Consider the following 20,537-nt stretch of genomic DNA (forward strand, 5'->3'; position numbering starts at 1 on the left):
CACGCCGGGCTAACATTGTTGCTGCTAGCACCACCGCGGTGCCCAGTAGCCACTGCGACTCGGCATCATCATGCCTACCGGTAACCACAGACCAACCCCACAAGCCCACCTAGATCTAGAACGTGTGACCTAGAGCCCCTGGCGGCCGCGGCAGCACCACTGGATGGAGCCTGCCCCACCGCCACCGAGCAGGGCCGCCATCGGCTTCATCGTGCTTCGCCGCAAAGAAATCCGCCGCCGCCGGGGGAGAGCCGCATCCAGGAGATGGCCCGTTGCCATCGGCATTGCTCGGGCCTCTCCTGACAATGTTCCTCCACGGCAACAAGGGAGAAGGGGCCGGAGGGAGGGAAGCTAGGGTCCCCCGTGTCACCTCAGAGAGGGACAGGAAGTTCAACTTGAGAACTTCTCGATGAATGGCCTTTATTATTTTAGCATTTTAATTGTGTTCCGGAAAACGAGTTTTGCATCTCTAATTAGTTAGCTGCCCTTCATTCCTCCTTCCCCTGCTGTGGCCTTCACAAGTGGCTCCCCTTGCGCGCTCCTCATGGAACCCCGCCTCCCCCTTTGCTCCCAAGGGCAGGCAGCATTGCCGATCGTACTAGCTCATTCTCGTCGCCTCCCTAGAAGTTGTCCTTGCCCTTGCGCCGCGCTGGCCTTCTCCCCTTTGCCCAGCATTAATCATCACTCATCTCTCCTTGTAACAAACGTCATGGAGAAAAACCTCACCGTAAAAACCACGGGAGCCAAGATTTAGCTGCACCAAGAAACCTCACCGTCACCTCTTAACAAGTGCCGGAACCATGGCAGCAAAATTTCTGAAAGGTGGATAAAATGAGCACCCAGAAATTTGGGCCAAAATTTCTACATACAAACAGGGTTCACGACGGAGTTTCCTTCCAACATATCCAGATGCTAATGCCAAAGAGAAGAAGGGTTGTACAACAAAAGAATGGCATCGCCCTACAAGACAACATGTTCATTTCCTACCAGAAGGGTGGCGAAGAAGCACGGCATCTTCGCCAATCAGCAGTTCACTCTTCTCTAGGATAACTGACCATCGTCCACTTCTGTTCGACAGCTCCTTGTCGACAAAACATCAGATGCTCTCTACCTACTGTTCAACAGCTCCTTGTCGACAAAACATCAGATGCTCTCTACCTATGGTCTGAACTGAACTAGATGAAACGGCAACAGTGCTAACATTATGACGAAACTGCTCTGTTCCGTAGTATCCTCTCTACATAACGTCCGAGCTCAGGCGAGATAGAATCCGCGGCACCCTGGACACATTTCTTGTAAGAAAAGTCTTCAGTTGTGCCGTCATCCCGTACCATAATGAAGCACCTTGTTCCTGGGTGACTAGGATGATGTCCAATCTGCGAGGAGCACACACCACATCATCTCAGGGTAACAATATGCTAGAATTCAAGAGTAACCATAATGCACTGCAAAATAGTTGGCTACGATATTTACAACAAGCATAGGTACCAAAACAGGGATGTAACACAATAGATACCGTCAGATTGAACAATATGAACAGAGGGAAAAGATTGTTGTTCATGCAACCTTGGGAACACAACAATGCTACGAAAGCTGGTAAGGGTAGCAACCTTGAGATGGAATTAAATGAACACAATCCTTTTTCACATTAAGTGGACAGCTCATTAGCACATTCGCATGTTAGCACCGAGAATATTAGCACATATACCAAATGAAAAACAGATGCAGACAAAGATGTAAGAAAATCAATCCTATTATTTTGGGAAACAATAGAATTCCTATTAATACATTCATCTATAGTTAGCTACATTCATAACAGTAGAATTGTAGAATGACGAAGCTATGAGGAAAACAGAAACACATTTATATTACCTTTATATCTTCTATTCCAGCACCAATCTTTTCACGCCCTCTGGGATGAAATCTCAGGGCCTCGATTACACGTGATTTATCTAGCTCCCCAACACATTCATTTAATTGGTACCTTCATGCAAGTAAAACATGGTATCATATAGGAGGGTAATCAAGATAAAACTTCAAATGGGATAAAACTACTATGCACAATACAATTCCATGGATAGTGATGGGGGCATTACTCTCGTAGCATGTTCTGCAAGCAAGTGCGCATATCAATAATGCTGTCCCATATACCAACTGCAGCAACAAGAAAATCTTGCTCCACAGATATGGTGCTACCATTCAAGAAAGCTTCGCCCGGCGCTTGCCGAACTTCAGGGCTATTTAGGAAGTCATAGATGTTCTCATTTGGTATGGGTGCATGCGCCTGCAGAAAAAGTTAAATGTTAGCATCGAATTAAACATATGTATATGCATCGAGTACAGTAAGGAGAAAGCGTATTTTTATCCATTTATCACTTGGCCAAGATTAAATCACTGGTTACAAAATAATCCCAACATCACGAGACAGGCAGTTCAAGCATCCCACAGCCTGATCACAGACAGGTATCTGGGAAAATATATCTGGCACTATGCTCACAAAAACTAAATGCATGAATCTATAGCAGTGGAGTAGAGGGCAGTTGTATATGAAGGCCTCAATTTGCTTTTACTTTTTTCATTTTTGGGAGTACAATGAAATGCCCCTAAAAAAGCATGCGCCTAAATTTGACAGTAGTTACAATACTCACCTTCCCAGAATAAATAATCTTGAAAGGACCCGATGTCCCAGTAGAAGGCTCCTTGCCCCAGGCCATTGCATCTACAGTACCACAGAGATTGTCCACTGAAGACTGCTTTGCAGCATTTATAAAAGTATGTGCAGGCCTCTGCAGAACATGACATCAAATAAGAATTTGTTCACCGAACTTTAAAAAGGAAAATCTTGTAGTAAAGAAGAAGCCTAAATTACTCACAGAAAAACAAGCTTCAGAAAATGGAGATGAGATTGATAATCGAGTCCGTTGTTGCTTCAAACCTTGACTGCTTAGTCCATGGAACTGCCCACTTACAGACAGGCAATTTGCCACGACCAGCAAGTGTTCGCGGCGAATATTCCTTCCAATATCATCAGTTTTTGATCTTAAAGACTGCACAAGGAATGAGGAAACATCAAATGCTATAGAAGAAATTATCATTGGCAATCAGGCTTCAAAACAATTTGACCCAAATATTTAGAGAAGTGAAAATCAAAACAAAGAGAAGAAAATATATACTTCAACAAAGTATTTCCACGCTGAGTCTATGCCATATGAGCAGAAAATATCATATACGCTCCCTGGCCGGCTCCGCTCCCAGTCAATCAACTCCATAATTGCTATGCAAGACTTTTGTAGAGTAGCCCAAAACTTAACACTCTTGCAATGCTCCTCAGACATAACAACTTTCACAACAAGTTCACTGTCCTCTTGACACTGGATCTCAACTTTCTTAAATTCCAAAAATCCTGCAAAGGAAAACAAGTATTGTGCATCAAATATAATCCGCATGTTCTGTACTGAAGGAATCAAGTTAGCATGTGGTATTTGAAACATAGAAGTCACATAACGGGTCCTCAAATTTATGAGAACATCAGAAGACTGAATCATACAAGTTGCAGCGAAAACAACTTTACCTTTGTACCATGAAACTTAGAAAAATAAAATTATATGTTCTACAACTCGATCTAGTAAAGTAAGGAGTTCCTTAGCACAAATATAGAAAACATGTTTCGGAAAATCTATCGAACCATAATTACCTTTCACTAGTAAGGCCAGGAGGTTTGGAATCACCCTTTTCTTGATAGTGTCCAATTGAGACATAGAGTTTGAATCATCCTGTGTTACCACAGTGATGCAACAAGTCTGCCTGTTACCGCACTCATTGTCAGCAGAACATTTGCTGCAGGGTAGAAGTATTACATGTCAAAATATATATTGCAGAAGCTCAAAGAGAAAAAGTAAAGTAGGCATTCGCATAATGCATAACATGCATAAGCACTTCATAGCCTACAATTCACCTCACATCTAATGCCTGACATGTTTGTTGAAATATTGATGTGTATATATCACTTAGGCAGGCAATGCAATAGTTGGATTTAACTACAATGTAAATTTTTAGATAAAAACTGTTTAGTAGTATTAGTATTAGTCTATGTGTCTGTATTAGTCTAGATTTCCTTCCTTGTATTTCAAGTCTCTTGTACTATATAGTTGCTCCTCTAATACAAAATATCTACTCCTTCCGTATCAAAATATAAGACGTTTTTGTAGGCTAGTTTAGTCTACAAAAAAGTCTTATATTTTGGTACAGAGGTAGTATTTTGTTGTGGTAATTTTAACTATATCAAGATGTCAAATTCTCCAAAATAAGAATGATAACTCATTTATTGTTGCTGGTTTGGTCTAACATTGATGTGAGGTAATCCATCAATGGATAACAGCATTGTATCTTGAATAGTTCAATTGCTACCATGAACAGCTATTGTTTTCCTTAACGAAATGACGCAAACTAGGTGTTCCAGAAAAGACCAATACTATATGATGAATAGATTAAAATCTAGTATTTGGAGAGAAAAAAGGTTGCTAGGTTGACACTGTCGTGTGGGTTGGTCACCCAAATGCTAGGTACGGACGGCCCTAGCTGGCTCCAACTAAGGGATATAATTGTGTTATCTTTAAGTTTGGGAATAGTATTATTAACTAGGAATTAGTAATCAACTAAGGAGAAGATATCCCTTAAGTCAAGCCTTACACCAACTAGGGAAAAGATGTTCAGTTTGTTGCCTAGCTTGGGTTGTTACTTGACCCCTTGAGACCTTGAGATGAATGATCAAGCAAGAAGAATTACGACCTATCTGTCGCTACCTCATCCTCGCAATCCCTAATCTAATCCCTCTCCCAAACAGCCGCCTGACCATCTTCCCAGCGGTATTTACCCTTCATGACATCATTTCGACAAAGAAATGAAGCACACACTATAAACTGATGCTTCTGAAATACAATTACTTTGTAGCATACACACCAAAATGTTTATCCCCTGATTGGTAAACATCAGCAGAATCTAACTTATATGTTGCCATGAATGTTAGTGATAATTACCACGCCTCCTGGGAAGTCCACTGATTGGGCGCTAAGATCCTGTAATTATCACCTCCTAGGAGGCATGTACTCTCCCCCATCTTTTCAGTGAAATGAAACGCAAAGATTCCTTTGCGTTTTCTCGAAAAATTACCACGCTGAGAGCGAGGGCAGAAAGGAGAGTTGAGTATATTAACAGGGCATATACTGTATCTTCATTTTCACGCTAGCGAGAACATGGAAGCAGTTGGCACACCAAATTAGTGGTTAGACAAAAAGAAACAGAGAGACATATAAATACTAATTTTAACTCGAACATTTTTTTCATGGGAACCAAATAGTTTCTGAACTTACCCCTTTGAAATATAAACTTTAGGGAAGTTTAACTTGTCTCTTTTGGCATTGTATTGTTCTGTAAGCTCTTCCACAACAAGTGTTAGTCCCAATCTTTTTTTCGTCATCATTTCCTGCATGTACGTACAAGTTTAAATATTTATTTAAGACATCAGCTTAATGACCCTTATAAAATAGGAAGTGTGGTTACTTCGAAAGAATAAGACCTGGCTTAGATGAAAATGAGTAATCCATGCGCTTCCTTTTGTTGACTCTATACCACATCCCCCATATCTGCAAAACAAAATGCAAAAAATATTAATTAATTAAAAAGTACTTCAACGTGAAGTGATAGGAAAAAGATGATTCAAATGTACTGACAGGATCATGACGGTGTCAACCAAATCAGAGAAGTTCACTGGCTCGAGATGATCCTTAACTTCTAGCGATGCATACTCCAAACCATATCTATATTTTTTTAGATTCTTTGACAGGAAAAGCAAACCAACATGATCCATAGAAGTACCACCCTTCTGGCACTTCAATACATCCTGAAATTAATGTTAAAGTAGTATCAGAAGAAAGAAAAGAGACATCACAATAATCATTGGCCGTGAAACAATATAGTAAAAGAGCATAACCTGCAAATTCATGAGAGGAGATTCCTCCAAGCTGTTCACTGGGTGATCCAAAGCTCCATATGCAGCTTCTGAAATGGAACAAGCAGCCCATGAACCAACAGGGGCACCAAGTTCACCTTCCACATTGCGATCACTGCACATGTCTTCAGCAGTATCATAAGTGAACTGCATTATCTGCTGCCCGTAAGAACTTCTAACAGTCCCATCATAAGCAACATATAAATCCCTCAGGTGATACATTAGTTTTCTTGTTAAAGTCCCGGGAACATCTGCATTCTCACTGAAGAAGTTTGCCCTGCCAGATATCGAATGAAGAAGACACTCCAATGGATTTAAACCACCAGCAAAGGAATTCCTGATCACAGCATACAAGTTTTGGCCTCCCAAGCATTCACCCGTGCCCTCAGATTTATGCCTATTCCAGCTGGCACATGAGAGTTCCGATGGAATTCTAAAGGGGAATCTGCTTGCTGGAAGTTGAAGACCGACGCATGCAGTTTGTTGCACAAACTTCAACATGCTACCCTTACTTCCTGCATTAGTCATCATCATCATTGAATTATTTTTGGCTGTGTGCTGTTGAACCATCTTCTGAAGATCACTGAATACACTCTTAAACGCCATGATTGAAGATTTTATAATTGGCAGATTGCTCTGAATGAAATTGGACTGTTCATAAGATTGTGATAAATCAGCACAGTCGTCATAACATTTCAGAATCGATATGGAATCTGGACTTAGCAATATCTGTTTAATACGAAAAGCCTCTTCAGCATCATCCAATGCCAGATTAACTCCATCAGCTAGTTTTCTCCTCGAGTCATGGTCTGGGAACAGATAGATATCCGAAAGACTGACACTTAAACCTCTCATGGTTAAAAACTCACATAGTACATCCTGAGCAGAAGAGAGTAACTCAAGAGCCTTGTCGCCATATTGTTTGAACATGACGGAAAAAAGGCCAGATATGCTATTCTGCAGCCAAAAAGATTCAGATGGGCAGGCAAGAACTTCACCGTCTATGATGTGTACCTTAGGCTCAATGCTGAAACTCATATCAGACGGAAGCAGCATGCTGAACAACTGCTTACCGGTCCACAGTGGACCATGAGAGTGTATAGATTTCATTATTGCTGGCCCTGGTGTCGGCGAGAGTGGATGGCATAATAACATTTGAAATTGCTGAACTTCAGTTTTCTTTAGTAAAACCTCTGAGCTTGTTAACAGATATGCTGCAGCTAGAGAGTCATGTGTTAATGACACCAAACTTCGCCCATCTTGCGCGTTCAATAGTTGGTGGCTCAAACTAACTAGCTCCTCAAGCTCAACTCTTGACTGTATGGACTGTGGGACATATCCATGCAAACAGTCCCCATCAAAATCTCCCGCGAGTGGTGCACAACAGAGTGGGTTGATTGAAAGTACCGACTGAACTGGGAGTAATTTTGCAGAGAGTCCAATAACGGAGTGTTGATGTATTGACGGTGGCCTATTGATAAGAATAAGATCACCATCCTGCAACAGCCTGTGCACAGTGTCACCAATTACCAGCTGATTTGGCTTCCGAACAATAATTGTCTTTCCACTGCGCTTAATGACTAGTTTTTCATTGGCAAGAAGGTAACAGTTGCACTTCGAATTTATGCTGTCAAAGTTGTAGGAGTTCACATGCTCAGAAACTAACAAGTTCGAAGCTAAATCCACAGGGATGCCAATTTCATGCAATCTAATCTTCGGATCACCGACCATAGTACCCCGAAAAGCATTATCGGACCGTTTGCTGAGAATGGCATCCTTCAACCATTTCATTCCATGTGTGTCTGTTGATGACTCCTTATCTGTCTTTTTAGAGTGTAACTGCAAATAAATAAAAATGTTATCAAGCAAGTGAAAGCATATGACATAAGCAATAATCACAATGCCACCTCAAACTACATATTGGTAATTCTTTGTTTTGAATAATAACAAAAACAAACAGCTTTTCTTTCACTGAACCCGATACTCATCCTTCGAAATTAACCGAATTAAACTTGGAGGGGACTAGATGAAACAGCTATGTTTTGTCGGTTGTGTTTAATCTGTTTACAGAGGGCAACATATCAAGGTGGAAGATTGGTGTATGCGCTATTCTCCACTACAATCAGGTAAAGTGCCAGAACAATTTGAATATCATATGGTGCAAGTCAACTACTGAGTGCATGTTTGGAGATGGAAAGCAATTAATGGAAAAGGGATGGACAAAAATGGGAACCAGATATAATACTGTCAAATGCATAACTCCATATGTGTGAGTGGGAACAAAATAAACAAGAGCTGCTTCAAATAAAATACACCTAATCTAACCATATTAAAAGGACTGTTATGATGCTTTTTAAGAGCCGCATCAAAATAAGCTAACATGTCCTTTTACTGGATTACGACAGAGAAGTGTTGCGCGCACAAGTGTGTGTGGGGTTGAGGTTATGAAGTACAGACTTTGGTTTAATTTTTTTTTGTTGAGTATCTACAGATCTGACAATACAACAGGAGAACTTGACCGGAAAACTGCAAGGGAGGCTCTGACAGTGTATAATTTTAGTAAAACTGACAAAAATAGGGAAATTCAAATCTGGATAATGTGGATCATGCTATGCGGATATTGCAATAGAAAGACATATAATCATGCAACATCGATACTGCAATAAAACAAGATATCAGCTCCCTTGCCTTTGACAATTTGAGGCACTCCACAACTCGGCTTGTGACAAGTGAACTTGCAAGAACACTGAACTGTGGATGCTGACGCAAGTCATCAAGTTTCCTACCGACATCAACCGTCCTCTTGTAAGCTTTTGTCAGGTCATCCTAAGTCCAAACATGGAATGAAAAAACATATAAGTCCATAATTACGACACCAACACAGCCCAGAAAATGCACCAAGTATGTGCATCAGACCACAATAAAACAAGCATGCTCAACAAACCTATAAGGAAACCAGAGAGAATACTGCCTTGCTTTGGCAACAGAATTGTGTAAGAGTATATTAGACAGAGTAATGATGAATCATTTAATTAGATGTAGGAAGACTAGCCTAGGTTCTCTCGTTGATTACATGATTTATTGTTGACTCACTATCAGATGTAAGTCCTTACACCATACAGAGGATTTGGTTGCATTTAACAAAAGCATTTAAGGGGAAAATTGTTAGAAAACGTTGAAGGGATGATACAGAAAATAATCTTTGGTATGAAGTTCACCAGAGAGGTCTAGCACTTACATAAGCTAGGCGAGGGCCATCTGAAAACCCATAGGGCAACTCCGCCACGCGATGGAAGTTAGGAGTGACCGGCAAACACGACAGGAAAATTAGCTCCGGCCTTGAAGCAAACCGGCTAAATAGCTCAGGATCAAGTTGTTTCAATATGTGAGAGGCCTGCAAATACGATAAAGGAAATAAGGTTGTAACCATAAGAAATATTTTAAAATTATATGGTCGGTTGCTTGCCATTTACTTTTGAAAGAAATGCGCTGTAGCATAGCAATACCAGTGCAGTGGCCTACAAGAATATGCATACCACCTTTCAAAAGAAGCTTTGAGAAAATAGCATTGGCCCAGTTTCCCTTATCACTTAATTATATTTTTCATCCACACATCGTCCACTGAACAAAACTAGAGGTGCATTATAATTTCACTGAAAAGTGGATGAGTCAATTTACACCCTATGAGGACATTCTGCATCCACTTTTATGCAGAGAGTTGGTAACGCATCATCGTGGACCAAGTGTATTGCCTTAATGTTCATGCAAAACTATTTTGCCAGATAATAATAATGATATATCATATTTCTGGATCACATAGTGTTTGTTGTGTTTTGTTTTCTGCATGTTATAAAATATTCAAAACAACACAAGCAACCCAAAATCCCCTTTAAATTGTCTTATAATTCCATACACTTGACGCTTTGAGAAAAATATGGCAGGGACAAAGTTGATGAATTGTCAGCCAATAATATAGAACATTTTTCTCAAAAGAAGAAACAGGAAACGATGCTGCAGCAAAACCAAATCTGCTCTGCAAGCCAACACAGAACAGACTAATGTTACTGAATAGCAAATACTCTGCGACAATTAATATGGATCGGAGGGAGTACTAAAGCTGTGACAATTAATATGGATCGGAGGGAGTACTTACTTGGTATGGAGACAGTAATATCTTGGTCATATTTGATTGAGGGGGGTGGTGATGAGGTACGAAATCCCAATAGTCCAGGGGAAGAACTTCAGCTGAATCAGTCACTCTGTCAGCAACTTCTGCAGTAAGCGAAATTTTGTCCATAACGCTAGGATCCCGTTGAAGTTTAGCCTTGGACAGTGTCATTCTTGGGCTTGTCAGTGTCTTAAAGATTACATCGGGGTATTGTTTAGTGCCATCCTTCTGTTCAGCAAAAAAGGGTCAAGGTTTAATATGATAGGGCAGAATTACAGGCCCAAACGTTGAACATGCACTTACTGAGCAATACTTGCAAGTTGCTTGACTTGTTGCCCCATCCGACCTCTTCGACAACAAAAATCAACATGTTAGAGGAATAAATATGAACCAACCCGGTATACCAAAAACGAGATATGCTTCTGCATGCATAGTTTCTATATTATGTATTGCAATGCCTACATATCTTCTGATGTGCTTTTGAAATGTAAATATCTTGTCTCACAAATTCCAAATGTTCAAACAAATAAAATGTTAGTAATCAGTATAAAGCTTAGTTTCCACATTGCAGAAGTTTGTTTAAAGATACGTTAGGCATGGGAAAAGATGCACTAGCTATGACAGCAGTACCGATATTTGTTTTATGGACTTTTATTTTGTATGCAGGACTTAGCACCATGACATTAGTTCAGCAGATCAACAATGAGAGTTTTTTAACAAGGACCTTATTGTCCAGAGGCGCTATGACCCATAAGGTATGATACCCTTAAAATATTAAAGAGAATAAATTGGTAAATCAGGATGAAGTAGGTTAATCTGGCTATTACAAACCTTTGAATCTCTGTTCTGCTTTGGAGTGTGGCAGCCAGGACATATCTGATTCAGTAACTGAACAACTTCCTCGAATAGATGCGGGTTGAACACAGTTGCTGGCAGCTTAATCACGCCAGAATGACCTAAAATTTGGACACATCAATTTATTTTGGATTAGGAACAACCACATAAATTTGATGCTGAATGCTTAATATTACTCACCATCACATTCACGCACACTCTGCGCTCCGCAAGTCTCACACTGTGGTGCCCCATTTGGTAGTCCCAACTTGGCACTACTGACATCAGATGGTTCTACAATGCTCACGCTGCTTGACTTTTCCTGGAAATGCACATCAGCTTTAAGTATATTCCTCTTTTCGGGGGCAAAAAGCAAAAGCTTACCATCTCTGTATTGGTCATGAGATAGAATGTGATGCCTTTCAGCTCCCCGGTTGGCATTCCCATTTCAGCATTTGGCTCCTCCATCCTGCAGAACGAACACATAGAAAATGTCATGTACTGACAGAAGTAGATGATGACACACGAAAAGGAACAGAATCTAATCTAAATCATTGATACAGGAAGAAATAGTTTGATGGAACAGCAAACTGCTACAGGCATTGCTACGGAAACAGGAATCGCATCTCAATCCCAGGCACTCGTATCAAATCGGACAGTTGATAGCAAAACCGGAGCAAACGGGCCATCGGCACGAACTGACAACCAGTACCAATTTACAGGAGAAACGTGAATGAGTACGAGAATGTGGTCAGATTGGACACTGGAATTCCTACGGAATTTGGACACAGGAAACGAATTAACAGGAATTTGACAGCACGGTTCGGTTGATCCGAAGAGGGTTTATAGGAAAATAAATACAGGATCGAAGTCCAAGCCAGAAAACAAAATAGCCTACGAAAAATCCTCCACGGAGAGGCAGAGCCGGGGCGCCTCACCTGCGAAGGACGGAACCAACCCGCCCCTAGTCGAATCCCAGGAGCGGCAGAGGGTGCCGACGCCGCCGGCGCAGCAATCTGCGTGCGAGGGAGAGCGAAGGGGGAGGGCGGCACGGAGACGAAGAGGAGGAGGGCGGCACGGAGAACGGTAAACTAAAGAGAATCTCTCTCTGAATCCTAACCGGTTCAGAGTCGGACGAACACCTGCGGAAAGGTAAGGAAGAATATTTCTAGCCGTCTCGGGGTTCGGGCGCCGCGCTCCACCTACCTGGGGGTTTGGGCATTTGCGGGCGGGCGGGCCACCAGAGCCGGGGTTTTCTGGGCAGTCCACCGGGAGAAGCGGCCTGATTCCCTGACGTCACTGCGCCTTCTTCCTCGGTCCAAATGGCAGACGGGGGATCAAAGAAGACTGAGAGAGAGAGAGAGAGAGAGGAGTCGGACAGCGGGCGCTGCAGAGGTCAGTCAGGAGGATATTACCCGAACACGAACCTGGAGCGGAGCGCTGCACGCGGCGGCGGCCGACGGGAGGGGCGGCGGCGTCCGTCCGGCTCCGGCCGGCTGACCGCGGTCGCCGACGGGAGAGGCGGCGGCGGGCGCCCGCGCGGGCTCGTTCGAGCGAGGGAGTCTGGGAGAGGAGGCGCACGGCCTGGCCTCGTGCTGGCTTTTTCTTTTCTGAGATTTGGATTTGATGAATTGGACCAGGGTCCAGGGGTGTGTGTATTATATACTCTTGTAGCGGCCCTTTTTAAGGGAAACATTTATCAGCCGCCATAAAGCTTTTATAAAACTAGTGGAATTTGATAAATAAATAAAATAAACACCACCTTATATTATACTACAACCCGTAGTAATTTTTTTTTTGAAAAACGTAGTGAACTGATTCTGACAAATAGTATAGCACATTGCACTTTGCATCTTTCTGAAAATACCAGTGTAGTATAAAAACATGGCTACATTCGTGGCGCGAATAAAGCTTTGGGTTGGCAAGTTTAGGCGTAAAACAAATAGGTTTGAACGTTTATGATGGTGGTGGATTTGCTTTTCTTTTGAGAGACTATAAGGGATGGATTGCTAAATTCCTTGCATCATCTATAGAATACTTAATGAATTTGTGCATGGGAAATCAAGTTTGATAAGTATTTATTTTATTACAAGAGAGCATCAACATTGTGACGCTTGAACTCCGTATTTTTGGCTTTAGCATCAGTGTCGCAAGTCAAAACCCTAAAATGGGCATTGATGAACCTTCCTTCTCCATCCCCGACAGGTTTGCTCCATTTTGTTGTCTCTTGGTGTGTTATGTGTCATGCTAGCTTTCATAGTTTTTACAGAATATGGAACAAACAAAGGCTTTGGCTTAGCAAGTTTAGTCATAAAATGAAAATGTCTCGACGCTAATCATTTGTAGAAGAATTATGTAGTGGATTTGCTTTTCTTCCAACAGTTTAAAGGCAGATTTGTTGATTTCTTGCATCATCTAAGGGTTTTAAGAAACTTGTGCGCGAGAATAGAATTTGAAATGTATTCACCGGTTGCAATATACAAGAGAAGTGTGAACGAGTACGAAAACATAGTCAGGGCGCTGGAATTCCGACATAATTTGGAACCATGGAACCAAACACGAATTTGAAACGTAGTAAACTGATCCTGACAAAGATAGCACATTGCATTTTGCATCTTTCTAAAAATACCAATGTAGTATAAAAACATGGCTATATTCATGGCGCGAAATTATGGCGCGAATAAAGCTCTGGGTTGGCAAGTTTAGGCATAAAATGAATATGTTTGAACGTTAACTATTTGTACGATGGTGGTGGATTTGCTTTTCTTTTGAGAGACTAGGGTGGATTGCTAAATTCCTTGCATCATCTAGGGGTTTTAAGAAACTTGTGCGCGAGAATAGAATTTGAAATGTATTCACCGGTTGCAATATACAAGAAAAATGTGAACGAGTATGGAAATATAATCGGATTGGGCGCTGGAATTCTGACAGAATTTGGAACCATGGAACCCAACACGAATTTGAAACATAGTAAACTGATCCTAACAAAGATAGCACATTGCACTTTGCATCTTTCTAAAAATACCAGTGTAGTATAAAAACAGGGTTGTATTCGTGGCGCGAAATTATGGCGTGAATAAAGATTTGGGTTGGCAAGTTTAGGCATAAAATGAATATGTTTGAACGTTAACTATTCTTACGATGGTGATGGATTTGCTTTTCTTTTGAGAGACTAGGGGTGGATTGCTAAATTCCTTGCATCATCTAGAACACTTAATGAATTTGTGCGCAGAAACCGAGTTTGAAACATATTTATTTTATTACACGAGAACATCAACATTGTGACGCATGAACTTCGTATTTTTGGCTTTAGTATCAGTGTCACAAGTCAAAACCCTAAAATGGGCATTGATAAACCTTCCTTCTCCATCCCTGATACGCTTGCTCCATTTCGTTGCCTCTTGGTGTGTTATGTGTCATGCTAGCTTTCATAGTTTTATACAGAATAAGGAGCGAACAAAAGCTTTGGCTTGGCAATTTTAGTCATAAAATGAACATGTCTGAACGCTAATCATCTATAGAAGAATTATGCAGTGGATTTGCTTTCTTCCAACAGTTTAAGGGCAGATTTGTTGGTTCCTTGCATCATCTAGGGTTTTTAAGAAACTTATGAGCGATGATACAATTTGAAATGTATTTACTGTGCCAATATATGGGAAAAGTGTGAACGATTGCGGAAACATGGTCAGATTGGGTGTTGGAATTCCTACAAAATTTAGACACATGAAACCAAAGAGGAATTTAAAATTTAGTAAATTGATTCTGACAAAGATAGCACATTGCACTTTGTATCTTTCTAAAAATACCAGTGTAGTATAAAAACATGGCTATATTCGTGGCGCCGATAAAGATTTGGGTTGGCAAGTTTAGGCATAAAATGAATATGTTTGAACGTTAACTATTCGTACGATGGTGGTGGATTTGCTTTTCTTTTGAGATACTAGGGGTGGATTGCTAAATTCCTTGCATCAACTAGAATACTTAATGAATTTGTGCGCGGGAAATCGAGTTTGAAACATATTTATTTTATTACATGAGATCATCAACATTATGACGCTTGAACTCCGTATTTTTGGCTCTAGTATCGGTGTCGCAAGTCAAAACTCTAAAATGGGCATTGATGAACCTTCTTTCTCCACCCCGACACGCTTGCTCCATTTTTTTTGCCTCTTGGTGTGTTATGTGCCATGCTAGCTTTCATAGTTTTTATACAATATGGAGGGAACAAAAGCTTTGGCTTGGCAAGTTTAGTCATAATAAAATGAACATGTCTGAACGCTAATCATTTGTAGAAAATTATGTAGTGGATTTGCTTTTCTTCCAGCAGTTAAGGGCAAATTTGTTGATTCCTTGCATCGTCTAGGATTTTAAGAAACTTGTGTGTGAGAATAGAATTGATACGTCTCCAACGTATTTATAATTTTTTATTGTTCCATGCTGTTATATTATCATTCTTGGATTTTTATATTAATTTTATAGCAACTTTATATCATTTTTTGGAACTAACCTATTGACATAGTGCTCAGTGCTAATTGCTGTTTTTGCTTGTTTTTACTCCACAGAATATGCATATCAAACGGAGTCCAAACACAGCGAAACATTTTAGAGATTTTTTTCTGCCTAGAAGACAACTTGGGAGCCAAGGAAGTGCTAGAGGGGAGGCCCGTGGGGCCCACTACCCACCTGGGTGCGCTAGAGGCCCCTGGCGCGCCCTGATGTGTAGTGGGGCCCACAGAGGTCCTTTCCGCCGCCTCTCAGCTCTATAAATATCCAAATATTCCAGAAACCCTAGGGGAGTCAACGAAACACAATTCTAGCTGCCACAAGTTCCAGAACCACGAGATCCAATCTAGAGCCCTATTCCGGCACCTTGTCGGAGGGGAACACGATCACGGAGGGGTTCATCATCCTCATTGGTGCTCCTCCGATGATGCATGAGTAGTTTACCACAGACCTATGGGTTCGTAGGCAATAGCTAGATGTCTTCTTCTCTCTTTTTGATTCTCAATACAATGTTCTCCTCAATGTTCTTGGAGATCTATTTGATGTAATGACTTTTTGCGGTGTGTTTGTTGGGATCCGATGAATTACGAGTTTATGATCAGTTCTATCTATGAATATTATTTGAGTCTTCTTTGATCTCTTATATGCATGATTATTATAGCATCATATTTATTCTCTGAACTTTGGTTTGGTTTGACCAACTAGATTGATTTTTCTTGTAATGGGAAGAGGTGCTTTGTGATGGGTTTGATCTTGCGGTGCTCAATCTCAGTGATAGAAGGAGAAGTGACACACATGTATCGTTGTCATTAAGGATAAAAAGATGGGGTCTATTCCTATATGAATAGTTTTTTTCTACATCATGTCATCGTTCTTATTGCATTACTCTATTTCTTCATGAACTTAATACACTAGATGCATGCTGGATAGCGGTCGATGTGTGGAGTAATAGTAGAGATGCAGACAAGAGTCGGACTACTAATCTTGGACGTGATGCCTATATAATGATCATTTCCTGGATATCATCATGATTATTTGAAGTTCTATCAATTGCCCAACAGTAATTTGTTTACTCACCGTATGCTATTTTCTCGAGAGAAACCACTAGTGAAATCTACGGCCCCCGGGTCTATCTTTTATCATATTGTTTTCAGATATATTATTTCAAAAACCCAAAAATACCTTGCTGCACTTTTTCTTTATTTATTTTATTTAGTGTTTTTGCTAGATCTCTTTATTCAATCTCATACAATTTAATCTATGTCAATACCGAGGAGGGATTGACAACCCCTCTTATGCATTGGGTTGCAAGTATTTGTTATTTGTGTGCAGGTACTGTTTACATAGTGTTGCTTGGTTCTCCTACTGGATTGATAACCTTGGTTTCATAACTGAGAGAAATACTTACTGTTGTTGTGCTGCATCATCCTCTCCTCTTTAGGGAAATACCAACGGAGATACAAGCAATCAGGAATAATTTCTGTCGCCGTTGCCGTGGAGACATCATCAACATCTATCAAGTACCCAATCACAAATCTCATCTCCTTGCAATTTACACTATTTGCCATTTGCCTCTCATTTTCATCTCCCCCACTACTAAAACGTTTTTGCGAAAAGCACAAACATATTTTTTCTTTTGTTGCCTTCTTTTTTTTGCCTTTTTCCCGTTTGATATTTTGTTTGCATGTGATCTTGATTGCGTAGTCACGATGTCTCAAAGAAAGTATTATGATATTCCTTACCCCAATATTTTCTTGAGATTGAAAAAACTACCAAGGAATATATGACTATACAATTTGAGCATAATAAGTTTTCCACCGAAGAGCTTAAAGAACACTCTATTGTGCTAGATGCTATAACAACACAACTTGATCATGTTAGTAGAGAAGTTTCTAATCTTCAATCTAAGTATGCTCACACTGAAAATTTACTAGGGAAAATATCAGATGCACAAGCTACACTAGTAAATCAGATGGCAGGTAAGCCAGTATCTTTAGAGGATAGTAATGATGAAGATCTTAAAATGATTGGTATTTCTTCTATTAATTCTTTGTTTAGTAATATTAAACTTGATGAAAAGAGGACTGAATAAGAGTCAACTTTAGCTAGAGGGCGTTCTCATATTTCAGAGGGTGAAAATCTTGTTGAAAAAATTGATAGAAGTGGGTATGGAGAGGTCAAAACTTTAACTAGTGATGTGCCCACTCTTTTGGATTACAAAGATTTTAATTATGATAGTTTCTCTTTGATTGAATGTATTTCTTTGTTGCAATCCATGTTAAATTCACCCAATGCCTATGAACAAAATAAATATTTTAGTAAACATATTGTGGAAGGGATGATGAAAGTTTTAGAAGAAAAGTTGGAATTATATATTTCAATTCCTAGAAAATTATATGATGAATGAGAACCTACCATTAAATTCAAGATAAAAATTTATGAGTGCTTTGCTTTATGCGATTTAGGTGCTAGTGTTTCCACAATTTCGAAATCTCTATGTGATGTGCTAGGTTTTACCAAGTTGGAAGAATGTTCTCTTAATTTGCACTTAGCGGATTCTACTATTAAAAAAAGCCTTTGGGAAGGATTAATGATGTTCTTATTATTACAAATAGGAACTATTTATTGTTCTTGATATTGGTTGCAATCCGTCTTGTCCCATCATACTTGGTAGACCGTTTTTATGAACTATAGGTGCCATGATTGATATGAAAGAAGGGAATATCAAATTTCAGTTTCCACTAAGAAAGGGTATGGAACACTTCCCTAGAATAAGAATTAAGCCACCATAGGAATCAATCATGAGGGCAACCTGTGTATAAAAAACTAAAGATGACAATACTTGAATCTATGCATTATGCCTAGCTAGGAGCATAAAACGATAGCGCTTGTTGGGAGCCAACCCAACGAATAATTTTTTTTCTCTTTTTATTTCTATTTTTGTGTGTTCACACAATTATGCTACTATTATGATTGTGTTTTTATGTTTTAATTAGTGTTTGTGCCAAGTAAATCCTTTAGGACCATGTTTGGTGATAGTTGATTTGATCTTGTTGAAAAACAGAAACTTTTGCATCCAGTAGCAGAATTTTCAAAAATCACATAAGTGACGAAAAATTCTGTATTTTTTACACAAGATTAATATACAAGTTGCTTACGTTGTCCTAATTTTTCAGAAATGTTGGAGTTATAAAAGTATGGACAAAGTCTGGATTACTACAGACTGTTCTGTTTTTGACAGATTCTATTTTCGTTGCATTGTGTGCTTATTTTGATGAATCTATGGACTGTATCGGGGGTATAAGCCATGGTAAAGTTAGAATATAGTAGGTATAATGCAATAATAAAATATGAATGGGTTTGCAATAGTATTTAAAGTGGTGATTTGCTTTAGTATACTAACGGATCTCAGGAAGGTTTTGTTGAGTTTTGTATGATTGAGGTTTTCAAGTTTTGGGTGAGATCACGATGGATGAAGGAATAGGGAGTGAAAAGAGCCTAATCTTGGGGATGCACATGGCACCCCAAGGTAATATTCAAGGAGAACCAAGCAACTAAGCTTGGGGATGCCCCGAAAGGCATCCCCTCTTTCTTCTAACAATCATTGGTAATTTTACTTGGAGCTATATTTTTATTCGTCACATATCATGAGTTTTGCTTGGAGCGTCTTGTACTATATGAGTCTTTGATTTTTTTCTTTTTATTTTGTCACAATCATCCTTTCTGGACACACCTATCTAAGAAAGCCATGACGATGCTATGATTTGTTAGAATTGCTCTATGTGCTTCACTTAAATGTTTTGAGCTATGGAATTTCTCTAGTGCTTCACTTATATCTTTTTGAGCACGGTGGTGCTTTAATTTCTGAAGAAATACTCTCATGATTCACTTAGATTAATTTGAGAGTTAGTACATTTTTGGAGAAATTCTCTCATGCTTCACTTATATTATTTGGGAGATGATGAAAAATTATTCATGCTCATGTTCTTCACTTAAATTTGTTTGAGAGCTTAATATAAGCAATGGTGATATATGAAACTAGTCCCAAAGTGATAGATATCCAAGGGGGATATAATAAAAACTTTCATGAAGATCATTGGACATTATAAACTTGATTCTTTGTAATAGTTTTGAGATATGATGATAGTAATATGTGAGTCATGTTGGTGAGTAATTATGCTTTAGTAAGAATATTGGTGTTAAGGTTTGTGATTCCCTATGCAGGCACGAAAGTCAATAGTTATGCAGTGAAATTACATCCTACTTGTGGTGCATTATTCGATGTTAGTTATGCTTAATGCTCGTTTATGAGAATTTTTGTTTCTTGGTTGGTTGCTTCTCAATCTATTTTCTAGCCTTTCCTTACACTAAGTGATAATACTACTTGTGCATCCAAAATCCTTAAACCAAGTTGTGGCATATGAGTCCACCATATCTACCTATATGCGGTATTCCCATGCCGTTCCAAGTAAATTTGTATGTGCCAACTCTAATTTTCAAAACAAATTTCCTTTTTGTGTGCCCGTACCGCTCATGAAGCGGCAGGGGGTGGCCGATATTTTCCATGCTAGATGTGTTATTCTCAAGATGAGTGTTTATTCACTTGTCATTGCATGAGAGTGTGGCAATAATAGGGATGCCCAGTCTCAAAATGAAAAAGAAATTTACTTTATGTTGTCAAACAATAAATTCCTTGGAAAGTGTTGGTATGGAAGGCACCCATGGATACGACTATCCATGGATTATGAAAAAATGGTGGAAAAAGGAATAAACTTTATTTTATGTTTGGGAACCGCCTATGATGTATATAGCATGGAAAGTATTCAGAACTACTCGGTCATTTTCGTTGACGGGAAAAGCATGCCTCTCAAAATATTTTATCTCTCAATTTAAGATTTGAGCTCTGGCACCTCTACAGATCTCTGCTTCCCTCTGCGAAGGGCCTATCTATTTACTTTATGCAATTTTTATTTGATTCTCCATCCTCTCTTATAAAGCACCAACTAGGGAGCATTATGATCATAC

At 39.7% G+C, this 20,537-nt stretch overlaps 1 protein-coding gene across 5 annotated transcripts; it reads right to left on the reverse strand.

Annotated features, from left to right (window-relative positions):
• Window positions 1-812: 812 nt before the first annotated feature.
• Window positions 813-12,630, reverse strand: LOC125550918 (DNA-directed RNA polymerase IV subunit 1). Of its 5 annotated transcripts, none has more exons than XM_048714042.2 (19): window positions 12,437-12,630; window positions 11,394-11,478; window positions 11,211-11,331; window positions 11,007-11,131; window positions 10,479-10,523; window positions 10,161-10,403; window positions 9,246-9,401; window positions 8,696-8,833; window positions 5,990-7,846; window positions 5,730-5,899; window positions 5,576-5,642; window positions 5,370-5,482; window positions 3,695-3,837; window positions 3,174-3,403; window positions 2,874-3,047; window positions 2,649-2,786; window positions 2,097-2,284; window positions 1,873-1,984; window positions 813-1,376 (listed from the first exon to the last, which is right to left on the reverse strand). In XM_048714042.2, the coding sequence occupies exons 2-19, from the start codon at window positions 11,475-11,477 to the stop codon at window positions 1,203-1,205; spliced, it is 4,278 nt and encodes a 1,425-aa protein (XP_048569999.1). In that variant the 5' UTR covers window position 11,478; window positions 12,437-12,630; the 3' UTR covers window positions 813-1,202. The 5 variants fall into 5 exon arrangements, with proteins under 5 accessions (XP_048569999.1, XP_048570009.1, XP_087371148.1 ...); XM_048714052.2 differs by having other exon boundaries at window positions 12,425-12,630; XM_087515022.1 differs by lacking the exon at window positions 12,437-12,630 and adding an exon at window positions 12,216-12,354.
• Window positions 12,631-20,537: the final 7,907 nt, after the last annotated feature.

This window comes from Triticum urartu, chromosome 1A, assembly GCF_056163025.1.
Source record: "Triticum urartu cultivar PI428250 chromosome 1A, HENAU_Tu73, whole genome shotgun sequence".
Taxonomy (NCBI): Eukaryota; Viridiplantae; Streptophyta; class Magnoliopsida; order Poales; family Poaceae; genus Triticum; species Triticum urartu.

Bases quoted from the DNA above. Each gene is read 5' to 3' on its own strand.
- LOC125550918 (XM_087515007.1), bottom strand. From the start codon at position 11,507: ATGACATTTTCTATGTGTTCGTTCTGCAGGATGGAGGAGCCAAATGCT. The intron at 3,048-3,173 runs GTATATATTTTC...TTCCTTGTGCAG, and splicing joins CGTGGAAATACTTTGTTGAA to TCTTTAAGATCAAAAACTGA. The intron at 1,985-2,096 runs GTAATGCCCCCA...ACTTGCATGAAG, and splicing joins TTGCAGAACATGCTACGAGA to GTACCAATTAAATGAATGTG.